Genomic DNA, 12,305 nt, shown 5'->3' with positions numbered 1-12,305 from the left:
AATCCCGACAGTAAAGGATTTTCTCTTCTAAATTTGTTAGGAAAGATGACGGTTCCAGAACCAGCCAATATTTTCCTTTGTGATACTTCAATCACAGGAGGCCAACTTGCCAAGCCATTCCTGATGTGTTGAGACTCTCGTCGTTGTACCTTTTCAATGCTTGAGGGATGCGGGGGACAAAGAAACAGCCACGTGTAAGCCATGTTTTCCAAATTGGCCCTATGGAACGAGGGGAGTGTCATTGCTTGGGGCTGGGTATTTTCCGGGTGATGTGTATTGGTTTGGGGGAAAGGAATGCAAAGGGGATTGTGTAACGGGTGGCTGGCTGTGTTGCATCCCCGAGGGGCGGGGAGACAGTACCAGAGTCTGATATTCAGATCCAAGATATGTGATTGAATATGTGTTGTTCTTCCCCGGCTCTTGCAATAGGGGTTGAGGTGATGCAAGGAGTTCAAACATTCTACATGAACATTTCTATACGGTCCAGAATCAGAATCGAGCACGGCATTTGGAATGAGTTGTAGGATTTTGTGAGGCGTCTCTAAGCAATTCGGAATATTTTCTGTCATTCTATGCTATGGGTAGGTGTATTTAGTGTGAATACAAAAATGATATAAAAGGGGGCTATTTGAGATATAAAACTACGGAAAACCCCAGAATTCTGGGACAAAAAGGGGAAAGGAGATCAATCTTAGATTGATCATTGATGCATGAGGAAGCTCTTGTTCCAAGGTTATTCTTACGATTCTAACCTCCCGAGAGGATAATATACTCCTATTCCTCCTCTTCTTTTAGTATATCGTTTTAGGACGACGTATGTAGAAGCTTTTGTTGTCCCTTAATCCTAAAGCTTAACACATCATTTTCTTTATTCTGGAAATAGAATAACTTAGCATTCATGTGCATATTTCTTCCAACAAAGTCGATCTAGATGTTCTATCTTTAACAACTATCAAATTTTCATCAATATATTTGACATATGTATTCCCCTTCATCATAGATGGCCATCATATCTATCTTTACCATTATAATACTACCTATGCGGATTTGATCTACTCCTATCATCAATGTATGAGGATTATTCTTCATCTCTCTCCCATATGTTGAACTTTGGTTGATGAGTGATACTGGGCTCAATTGTATGAACTCTTTCATCACTTGAATCTTGGATGAGGGAGAAGTTGATGCCTCAACGCCAAGGCCTAAACCTTATCCAATTCCATCTCAATCGGTATTAGCTCCACGAAGAAAGAACACAATCCATTTCTATTGGCTTTCGCCGCTCACAATGATATTTCATGGTGGTCTCGGTGTACAATTGTCGCAATTCAATTCACCTCATACTCAAACTAATCACCAAGAGCGACTCAATCGACAATTTGATTTATTGAATTCTTATACCAATTCTTCATGGCAATTCCAAGGATCAGTATTAGGAGAATCCAATAGTTCCAAAGTATCGGCGGACAATATAATTGAGAACCGACAGAACCGACGGATTGGGTGTCCAACGGCTTCTTCCACCTCAGTACATAATACGGCGTTTTCCGGCGCATTAATTGCGACGATGCCTCCAAAACGAAATGCTTCAGGTGAACCAAATGGCTCAAATGCGCCGGTTGCTAAGCACATTAAATCGGAACAACATCCTGAAGAATTCTCAAATACCGTAAAGAAGAAGTTGTTGGCGTCAACGAGAACTGGTCAAGCTTGCGACCGTTGTAAGGTTAGTTAGTCGGTAGTGGGCAGTGGAAAGATGGGATGAACGATGGTGTTGCGCGCTTTAGCTGTCGATTCAATTGACTAATGATGATGATTGATTAATTATAGGTTCGTAAGATAAGATGCGATGGCTTGGCAGGCGGTTGCTCGCCATGTATTCAAAACCATAACGAATGTAAAACGACAGATAGAATAACAGGTCGTGCGACATCGCGGGGTTATGTCGAGGGAATTGAACAACAGAATCGAGACTTGCACCTTCGAATTCAGGAATTGGAGCATCGATTAATGCAAAGCGGTGCGGATATCAAACCTGCGAATGGTTATCAGGATTCAGCATCGGGACAATATGGTTATGGTCAATCGTCAAATGGCATGCAATCAACATGGAACACGACGGGTCCAGCCTATACCTCACCAACTTCAACTACGGCAAACAATGGCCAGCAGCAAGAAACTAATATGTTTCGCGCATTGCCTGCGTATCGCGCTGGATGTATGGGTGATAATTATCTCGGAGTATCGCCTGGAAGTTCTCACTTGAGCGCAATCAAAGGGACGGCTTTGTCGATTTTGGGCATGGAAATTGATATTGCGGACTTTCGTTCAACAGACATGGATGAACCAGACCCTTCGATTTTCCATCCTCAACTATACAATAAATCATATCAGTCGTTTCTTCAATCGGCTTGGAATGTAAATCCAAGGATTGAAAAGGTTGAATTGCCAGCACGTTCAGAGGCCATCATTTATGCGGAATGGTATTTTCGTGTTATTAACCCGTATTGTCCTCTACTCCATAGAGGTACTTTTATGAGATTGGTACGTGTACTACAGTCGAGATATGAGTTTCTTTGGCTGACAATATAGTTATCTCGCATGTATGATGATCCTACCTTTCGCCCCACCACTGCTGAGAATGTCATTGTTCATATGCTCTTCGCCATCATGTTCTTTCAGTATGCAACCAGAAATTGGGAAGATGCGGAACAACAAGCAAGTTTGAATTCTCAATCAAATACGCATTACCATTATTGTCTTGGAATGTTTTATCAACTGGCATGTAGTCACACGGCACAAGATGTTCAAGCATTGGCTTTAATCTGCTTGCATCTTCGAAACTTTCCTAAGCCGGGAGCCAGTTGGGTGCTTGCCAGAATGGCAATGACTCTTGCCATTGAGCTTGGTCTTCACCGATCAATTAAACGATGGGCACCTGAATCGAACACGCTTAGTGAACTCGACATCGAAATGCGCAGACGAACATTTTGGGTCATCCTTGCTGTCAATGTTACTCTTAGCGGCAAGCTTGGCCGTCCAATGCCCCTTCGAAATGAAGATTACGATGTTGAATGTCCGTCACAGATTGATGATGATTATATTCCTGGCGAGGGCATAGATCCACCTAATCCAATAAAATGTAATCATGAGATTGGAATCCAAGGTTTCAAACTTATACCATGCTATTTGGAGCTTTATTCAACCATCTATTCGATATCTCGTCAACCGAGTACCTATGTTGCAACTGTCAACAGATTGGAAGCAAAGATCCGTGCTTGGAAAGATGACTTACCCCCAGAGCTTGTGAACGGGGAGTTGGGACATAACGAACAGGAAGGACGAGTATTTGCTCTCTATGCCCAATCCTGGTCTCAAGAGTTCCGTCTTCTTCTTCGCCATCCATCAGTTTCTATGACCACAGATCCAGACTTCAATGCGGAGAGTATGAGAATTTGTGTAGAGTCTTCTCGGCAAATGTTAGGAGTTGTTCGCCAACTGCAGAAGTACAAGAGTCTTGATACTACCTGGTACAATACCTCAGTCTTCGTTATGGCACTAACTACTACACTCTTTGCTCAATGGGAGAAGCGTGGAGGGACCTCATCAGCTGATTTGGCTGCATTGAGAGAGGAAATGGACATTTGGTTGGATATTATGGGTGATATAGGTTCACTTCTTGGTAAATGACATCTCATTGGATTGAAACTAGTTTACTAATTGATGCTAGGTTCCGGAACACGGCTCAAGAAAGCTGTGCAAGTTGTCACCGATGGAACACTCGGATTATTAAGTCGAAATTTGCCTGCTAAGAATGACAAGAGTTACACTTCGAATAACAATGGCCAGGAAGAAGTTAGATCTTCGGAGCAAACATCGAATACCAATGGGACTAATGGTTACCCGGTGACTGCCCAAAATTATAATTATAATGAACCAACTTCTGCCACGGGGAGTGCGCCTGCACCTAACTACTCCCCCTCCGAAGGACAAATGTCTCATCAACAGACACCATATCCAGCTGCAACTCAGTACTCACCATATCTCGAATCGGCTTCTAATACTTCTGATTTGACATATGCGCAACCAGAGAATCAAGGCTATGGAGGGTACTCGGCCCCGACTAGTGATTCGGTAGAAGCACCATTAATTGCTGCGTTAGCTGCTCAGGCAAGTCAGGTCGCCCCTAATACATGGCATAGAAATTCGACTCAGGTCAACACAGCGCCAACACAAGCCTGGCAACATTGGACATCTACGGTCACAGGGAACCTTGAGCCACAAGAATGTTACTCGGCGAGTGCTCTAATGCAATTAGGAGGAAGAGATATGAGTAATGGTGACACAACACAATTGAATACATCGATGGGCGATGTTCAAAGTGGAGGAGTTGGTGAACCAGGACATTTGGGTGGTCAAGTTTCGGGAGCTATCGCTGGTGCGCCCACTTGGCCGCTGAATCTTTTTGATATTGGGGTGAATGGTTCAACGGGTTAATCTTCTTGAATTTTCTACTTGTGGCTAAAATTTCTGTGCATATTATGATGGTGGATGAGGCAAACTGGCGTATCAAGGATGGGGAAAGATAGAAAAGCATGGTGCAATGGACGGGCCGGTCGGCTTACTTGGAGTTATCGGGCGCTGGAAAGGGGTTACATATTAGGTAGGTGGATTGTATAGTATTGATTTGGTTGTTTGGATTGGCTTTTGCCTGGAGATTCCTGTATTATATCATGTAGACGAGAGGGGGCGAAGTAGGAGTGCAGAGGTGTGAACGGAGAGGAAGCCCAGATAGCAGCAAATAATAATGAATCTCGAGCAATTAACGGTGTGACATTTTGCGATGTGATTTGTGATGGTTCATTCATCAGACGGACACATTCCCTTGAGCCCCTATATCCAAGAACGCTCGAGGCAGGTGATTCCACACTGGGTAGTTTTGTTTCATTTTAGTCTAATCCCTTTACGAATGATCAGCTTGGGCGTTGAGGCGTACCAGGATACCTAGATATTCAAGTAGATCCCAAAATCTCCCACCTTACACATGATTGAATAAAGTGAAATAAGATTGAAGACATATATATGAATTAAGGATAGCCTTGCATGGAAGGCTGCGTCAGGAGCGGTAGAGGAGGCACAGCATTAGTCTTTCAAGGGTCGCGCTAAGAATTCATGCGGAAGGTGGGTCATTTGGATGGAGTTGACGGGCCAACCATGTTTTCCCGAGAAATGAAAGTTTCACGAACAAACCCAAACACATATGGATGGACATATCATGGGTATATGGACATTATCAAATTCGACAAATACGACCACTTTACGACTTTCCTTCCTGGTATTTGTTTTTAACAGTCAATACTAATCAGATACAGCTGTATTGTGATTCTTCTTTCGCATTCATTGCACTCTTTAATTCTTACTTAACATCCAAGTCGATCTTGTATAATTGAATTCACTTTGGCGGTCTGTTTATATTGACTTCAGCTGGAGGACAATACATCTAAGAGGAACACGATTGACACCGATAAGATGTCGTCAGGCGCGTCTTCGATCTCTGTCACTGGTATGGATATCATGGTAATCATATGGGGGACCCTTTGCTAATACTTGTCAGTTCGTGTCCGACCTTTTACCATTCAAGAAGCCGCGCAAATGTTCGTACCTACATACCCAACTTCTGGAGGCCGATGGCACTATACCTTGATCGAATACTTACATTCCATAGTACAAAAACGGATGATGGCATATCATTTCTGGGAGAGGGCTCATTGGCGGGAGCTCCTACTCCAAAGCTTGGTGGGAGAGGAATTCATCCTGTCATAAAGGTCATTGATGATAGATGCCTGTACGTATTGCAAAAGAAATAGCACTCTAAAGGTCTGACATTCGCAGTGTATTCGACCCTCCACAAGATGCCCCTATAACTCGATTTCAATCGAAAGTAGTATCGAACATGGGCAAACGAGTCAAAGATCAAACATTCGCATTCGATCGGGTTTTCGATGATAATACAACACAAGGGGATGTCTACGAATCAACGACAAGAGGTCTTTTAGACAATGTACTTGATGGTTATAATGCTACAGTCTTCGCATATGGTGCCACTGGTTGTGGTAAAACTCACACGATCACAGGAACGGCCCAACAACCTGGTATTATTTTCTTAACTATGCAGGAGCTCTTCGAGAAGATCAGCGAGAGAGCGGAAGAAAAACAAACAGAAATCACATTATCCTATCTGGAAATTTATAACGAGACAATCCGCGATCTTTTGGTTCCAGGGGGTAGTAAAGGGGGTTTAATGTTGAGAGAGGATGCCAATCAAGCGGTGTCAGTCGCGGGGTTATCGACTCACAAACCCCAAGACGTTCAGGAAGTCATGGATATGATTGTCAAAGGAAACGAATACCGAACCATTTCTCCCACGGCGGCCAATGCAACATCCTCTAGATCTCATGCAGTCCTACAAATCAATGTCGCGCAAAAGGATCGAAACGCATCAGTAAACGAACCCCATACAATGGCGACTTTGAGTATCATCGATTTAGCCGGTAGTGAACGTGCGAGTGCGACAAAAAATCGAGGTGAAAGATTAATTGAAGGTGCGAATATCAACAAATCCCTTCTCGCCCTTGGTAGCTGTATCAATGCTCTTTGCGATCCCCGAAAGAAGAATCACGTCCCATATCGAAATTCGAAATTGACGAGATTGTTAAAGTTTTCTCTCGGTGGGAACTGCAAGACTGTCATGATTGTATGTGTCAGTCCTTCCAGTGCGCATTTCGACGAAACACAAAATACCTTGAGATACGCCAACCGAGCCAAGAATATTCAAACCAAGGTCACCAGAAACGTTTTCAATGTCAATCGCCATGTCAAGGATTTCTTGGTCAAGATTGATGAGCAGATGGCGATGATCAATGAATTGAAGGCTCAGCAGAAAGATGCTGAAGCCATTGCATTCGTGAAATTCAGGAAGCAAGCGGAAAAGAGAGACGCCATTACACGTGAGGGTGTAGCGCGTATTCGTGCCGCCTTTGAAAACTCAGTAAACGACCGACAAGAAAAGGTCAACCAGATGAAGAAACTTCGACAAATCGAACGTCGCATCAGTGTACTATCCTCCTGGATCGCATCGTTCGATAACGTTTGTGATTCTCGGGATGATGAAGAAATGCCTCCCAACTTGACATCTATGCGCAAGACGGCTCAAGGTATTCTTCTCGAATTGGAAAATAGCCGACAACATTATCACCAACGAATGCACACAATTAACTGGGAACGGGCTATCGATTCTGCTTTACAAAACAGCGTTCGTCAACTTGTTGAAATTGATGGACGTGAGGATGGCAACGATATCGCTTGTCTGACTAGAGAAACAGAACTCTTGAAAGCTAATGCTGCACGAGATTCATTCCAATATGTCTTGGAGCAAGAAAAGGGTGTTGATGCGGGTGTTATGCAAGTGCTGCTCTCTGCCCAATTCGAGATCATGTCTTCGCTTAATGACGTAATTGGTATGTCTGAAGAGGATGCTGTGCAACATGGCAAGAAGACCATTTCCAAACTTTTGGAAACATGTTCTACAGCAGCTGCTTCAATAATAAAGCCAGATGGGTCTATGAAGATCACGGAGAAATTCGCACCTACCAAACGAGGTACACCGAAACGCAACAAGCAGATCAATCTCTCTTTTGATGGGGAAGCACAATCACCAATTAAAATGCCTTCTCTAACAGTGGCACCACAAATTCCATCTCCGATGAAATCCTCACCGAGGCGTCGTAAGATAGTAGTAGGTAAGAAAGGACTTTCTTTCACACCGAAGAAGACCTCCAAGCGAAGTGTCAGATGGCGAGACGATGACGATTCCGGAGCCTTGGCCGAGTTCGAGAAAACACCCCAGAAGTTTGAATCCACTCCGGATGTATCGTTGGTCGAAGAGACCGTTACCCTACCACCTTTACCCTCATACCTAGGCGAGGCTTCCACGGACCCCCTGGGCTCATCACCTGTTCCCACGGCTCCACTAACTTCCCTTGATATTAAGCCCAAGAACAATCGATTCCAAGCAGGATTCCTGTCCAAAAAGCCCCACTCGGCTTCACCGCCTCCTCCAACAATTACCAATCTCTCCCCAACGTCTTCGGATACAGAACATTCTCCGTTGAGAATCCTCAAGAACGGTTTTAGTCCAAATCGATCCCCCCTTCGCGATGTAGATGAAGCTGCCGAGACGGCTGGCAATAATTCGAGCGACGAAACTGAGAATTATAAAGTTGGAAAATTGGATGGCGTTAAGATTGGTATGGCGCTCAAGAGACATGGTAGTCTTTCTAGATCGGGACATAATCATACGAGTTCCGAGGGAAGTCAAAGAATCAGAAGAGCAAGAAGCCCGACAGCGGCTCAGCTTGCAACAAGCCCGAATAGCGAAAATCAAATGTTTACGGCTAGTCATGCGAGACGGATGGTGAAGAGCGACAAGGGGGATGGGTTGAGCAGTGTATTGAGTCCGAGAACGGCTCCAGTAATCAAACATGGCCATAGTAGACGAGCAACGGATTCGGGTAGATCAGTGTCTGGAGGTCATGGGCATGGTCGTGAAGGTAGTGGAAGTTTGAGAGTTAATGCTGTTAATGGGGCTGCTGGTAGTAGCATGAACAGGGAGGCGAGAGGAAGAGAAAGTGTTATGAGTGCTATGGGAAAGGGTGGTTGGAGATGAGAGAATGAGGATTCGGTGGATCATGTTGAGGTTAATATGATGGTACAATTTCCCTTTTGACAGTGCATCGGGGTTGGGTGGCGTTGTTTGGTTTGGCTTTAGAGGTCTAGTTGACTTCCTTCGTTTGCTCAAAATCGTACATAGTCCAAAGACGCAAGGAATTGCGCGCGATTCTATCCTTGCATTGCTAGGGCGTTTGGTGTTGAGATATGAGGGATTGAAATGAATACTTTCTTTGTATTGATCAGCTACAGAGTTTTGTAATTGGAATTGGGGTTGGGGACTGGTTGGATTCAGATAAGATGAGATGAGATTAAGAGGAAAACGAGTGGTGATGGTGAGGAAGTGGGTTGGAGATCGTAGTAGAGATTGTAGAGATTAACAATGTGAATATGATTATGAAATTCATTCTTTTTGGGGGCTGGTGATGTGGTTTCTGTTGTAGTTTGATATGAAGTGATGTGATACGTTTTGGTTTTTGTGATGTTTGAGTGTGATGTGATTGATATATGTGATATGTGTGAGTTTAAATGACTAGAGAAAGATGGGTATTCCCTGTGTTTAGATTGGAGACTTGAAGACTTGCACTCTGGTTGTGATTATGATTATGATTGTGAGTGCAGGGTATATTGGAATTTTTGTCGGTTGTTTTAGAGTTTGTAGCTGGGATTTTTGTTTGGGAAAAGGATGGAAAAGGAGTTAAGGAGGGGGGTTTGAGGGGATAGGGAGATAGAGGGGATAAAGGGATGAAGTAAGAACAGGAGAGGAAGAGGAGAGAGAGAGGAGAGGGAGGGGAGAGAGATAGAGAGAGGGAGAGAGGTAGGTGTGTGTATATGTAGATGGAGAGGGTTGGTAAATAGATAGGTAGGTAGGTATAATGGTTGATTGGTAGGTTGGTAGGTTGGTATAGTAGAAAATTGAAGGTTGAAGGTTGAAAATTGAAGTGCACAGTGTGAGATTTAGTGGGTAAAATTAAAGGTTACCGTATGGATTGTAAGGGGTGGAGTGAGAGGTAATGTGAGAGAGGGAGTACTGTAGTGATAGTGGCATGGGAGTGGGGATAGGAATGGGAATAGGGAAATAGAATGGGTAGAGAGCATGATCCAGAGCATGAGAGGTGTGATGGGTGCAATGTGGGGAGCCAGTATTGAAAAGGATAGAGTCTTTCCAAATGACTTGTCAGTGCGTCCAAAATTATTACTCCCAGAAATCATTGGCCATTTTCTCAGATGAATGAATGCCCGTGGTTTTAAGAAATGTCAAAGTCGTTCGAAGGCTGTGCCATTATCGGTGGAGAGGAGGGAGGGAATGCTTTCGAATCACGTGATTATGTACGCACAGAGATTCAAGGGCTTGGCTGGTGGGCCCCTGAATAAGCGAGGGGAGATAGGGACAGGGAGTATAGGAATGCGCGAGGGGTTAATTGATGGATGGATGGCTTAGGTGTGAAGGTTAAATATTCGTAGGTAGGTTGATTGTGGAGTGGGTGTGAAGTGTCGGATGATGAGATGGATTGATTGTAAATCAAAAGACGAGATGATTCAAACCCCAGAAGCATACAACAATAAAGTCACATCATAAACAGAAAATTTAAAGTAATATTAATTCATTTCTTAAACTCGACGCAAACTAATATGTTCCTTGAAGATTCATCACAAGAGTTACGAGTAACACATGAGAAGCAATGAAAAGGACGACCGACCCTCAATTCAAAAATTTGTATCCAGCCAATGAGATAACAGTAAAACACTTTTGGGTTGTAAAGGAATTGTAGAAGTAAGAGTGTGTGAAGGGGGAGGGATAGTGGGAATTTTTTGGATGTGAGAATGGAAGGAAAGGTTTGTAAGGAAATAATGAAAAGCTTCGAAATCTTCTCCGAAAGACCTATCTCTTAGAATACTTTTGTTTTTCCGATTCCCTAGAGTCTCTAGCCCTCCGCGCATTCAGCTTTTTACCAGGGACCGGGTGACAGCCTGGGTAATACTCTGTTTGTATCTGATTCCCAGTCGGCTCACAGTATGTTTTTGGTTGAGGCTTATTTAGGTTCTCTATGCAATGCGTGTTCTCACCACAGTGCTCCCTGCCTGGGTTAATTTTTCATGTTACATATATATACTGACTTTTGTGCAGAATTTGGAACCATTCGTTGTGGGCAGATGCCTATCGATCCTGAAAGAATTTTCATTCCTCTGTAATAATCTCGATTGCTATTAGCATCGTTGTGAGCTTTAGAGCCCGTGATGTCACAGAAAAATGACTTGTTAAGCCTTGGTCGACCACACCATAAGCCATATTCGTCGTGAAAGGTGCATCGAACCTCTTCTTTTATCTGCGATTGTTGGGAGTAGCTTGTCGAAGTTTGAGGTGCAGGTATAGCTACACCTTGTTGTGTCGCATTCGGCTGCAGATACTGCTGGTGATCTTGTTGTTCTTGTTGCTGCCACTGTTGTTCTTCTTGAAGACCACCCCAACCAACAAATCTTCCACTGGAACGGAAAGGGTTGTTAAACATGGGTGCTAGTGCAGAATTTCGTGATGAAGGATCGTGAACTGCTGGTATGCTTGGAGCGGAGACGTACGTCCGAGCCATTCTCTCTTGAATTCCCTGCATTTCTGTAGTTTGAGGACCTCTTGGTGGAATATATTTTTGAGCAGCGACCAGTCCGGTGCTTTTTCTGTGATCATATTGTGTATATGAATTTGGGGATATTGCGGGTTGCACGTTCATTAAATAGGCATCTCCGAATGCAGAAGTTTACCCATATCTTCTCGAGTCATGTCCGGTAGCGGGAGAAGACTCGCGATCCGCAATCCTACTGCCCTCATTGGTCCGTGGTCTTTTTGCCTGTGCATTGCTACTTGTTCCCAGTTCTTGCCCACGGTTTGCTGATTCCCTTGCTGGCGTTCGACCCGAGGATGTCTTTGTTCTCTTACGGCGTGATTCGGAGTTTTCACCAGAGCTAGAGCGACTGTGATTTGTACGGCTGCGATTTGAACTTGATTCGGGCCTCGTGTGATGGTGAGAGCGATGGCCACCCACAATCTCTTGACTGGAAGATTGTTGATTTTCTCGCTGCATGATACAATACGTGCACCATGAGCAGATATTTGGCTTATCGTTCTGTCGTTGGCATTTTATGCAAATGGTCGAATCTGTATATTCAGGAGAAAACAGATAATAATGAGGATTAGGGGTCGCTATTTTTCTATTATAGGTAAGTCAGTTCTTGAAAGGCATGTTCAAAGCACTGGGAACATACCAAATGAAGATCGCAAAGTGATGTGAGTAGTCTGCTTGTATAGATGTCGCAAATATACAACTCGTAGTCGACGGTGAGATATCTATGATCGTTTCCACGAAGATATGATAAAAGATTTTTAGTAAATTGAAGTTTAATCTGCGTGAAATGTATGATGTAGTATCCTGACGATTAGAGGTGGAAACGGAAAACTTTCTCGGCAAAAAGTTTTTGTTTTTGTGTTGGAGGAGAAATGCGCAAAACAGTGGTATTTGAAGTGGTTGAGTGATGAGGAAAATAAGGTGCAGCAGAGGGGTGAACTGGGACTACTTAAGCACATT

At 43.8% G+C, this 12,305-nt stretch overlaps 3 protein-coding genes across 3 annotated transcripts; 2 read left to right on the top strand and 1 right to left on the bottom strand.

Moving 5' to 3' along the window:
- Positions 1-1,288: 1,288 nt before the first annotated feature.
- Positions 1,289-4,497, top strand: EAE97_005964 (uncharacterized protein; the record flags this gene model as incomplete). Its single annotated transcript, XM_038876477.1, has 4 exons — positions 1,289-1,726; positions 1,831-2,544; positions 2,593-3,682; positions 3,731-4,497. 4 exons carry the CDS (start codon positions 1,289-1,291, stop codon positions 4,495-4,497), a joined length of 3,009 nt encoding a protein of 1,002 aa, XP_038732953.1.
- A 1,032-nt stretch (positions 4,498-5,529) lies between these two features.
- On the top strand, positions 5,530-8,725 carry EAE97_005963 (uncharacterized protein; the record flags this gene model as incomplete). The annotated part of the gene is made up of 4 exons (XM_038876476.1): positions 5,530-5,563; positions 5,615-5,654; positions 5,726-5,845; positions 5,893-8,725. The coding sequence occupies 4 exons, from the start codon at positions 5,530-5,532 to the stop codon at positions 8,723-8,725; spliced, it is 3,027 nt and encodes a 1,008-aa protein (XP_038732952.1).
- Positions 8,726-10,814: 2,089 nt separating this feature from the next.
- On the bottom strand, positions 10,815-11,804 carry EAE97_005962 (uncharacterized protein; the record flags this gene model as incomplete). Its single annotated transcript, XM_038876475.1, has 2 exons — positions 10,815-11,400; positions 11,485-11,804. 2 exons carry the CDS (start codon positions 11,802-11,804, stop codon positions 10,815-10,817), a joined length of 906 nt encoding a protein of 301 aa, XP_038732951.1.
- Positions 11,805-12,305: the final 501 nt, after the last annotated feature.

Source organism: Botrytis byssoidea (assembly GCF_014898295.1).
Source record: "Botrytis byssoidea strain MUCL 94 chromosome Unknown BBYS_010, whole genome shotgun sequence".
Classification (NCBI taxonomy): Eukaryota; Fungi; Ascomycota; class Leotiomycetes; order Helotiales; family Sclerotiniaceae; genus Botrytis; species Botrytis byssoidea.
The sequence above is the reverse complement of the archived record's forward strand: the minus strand, read 5'-3'. Positions and strand labels throughout refer to the sequence as shown.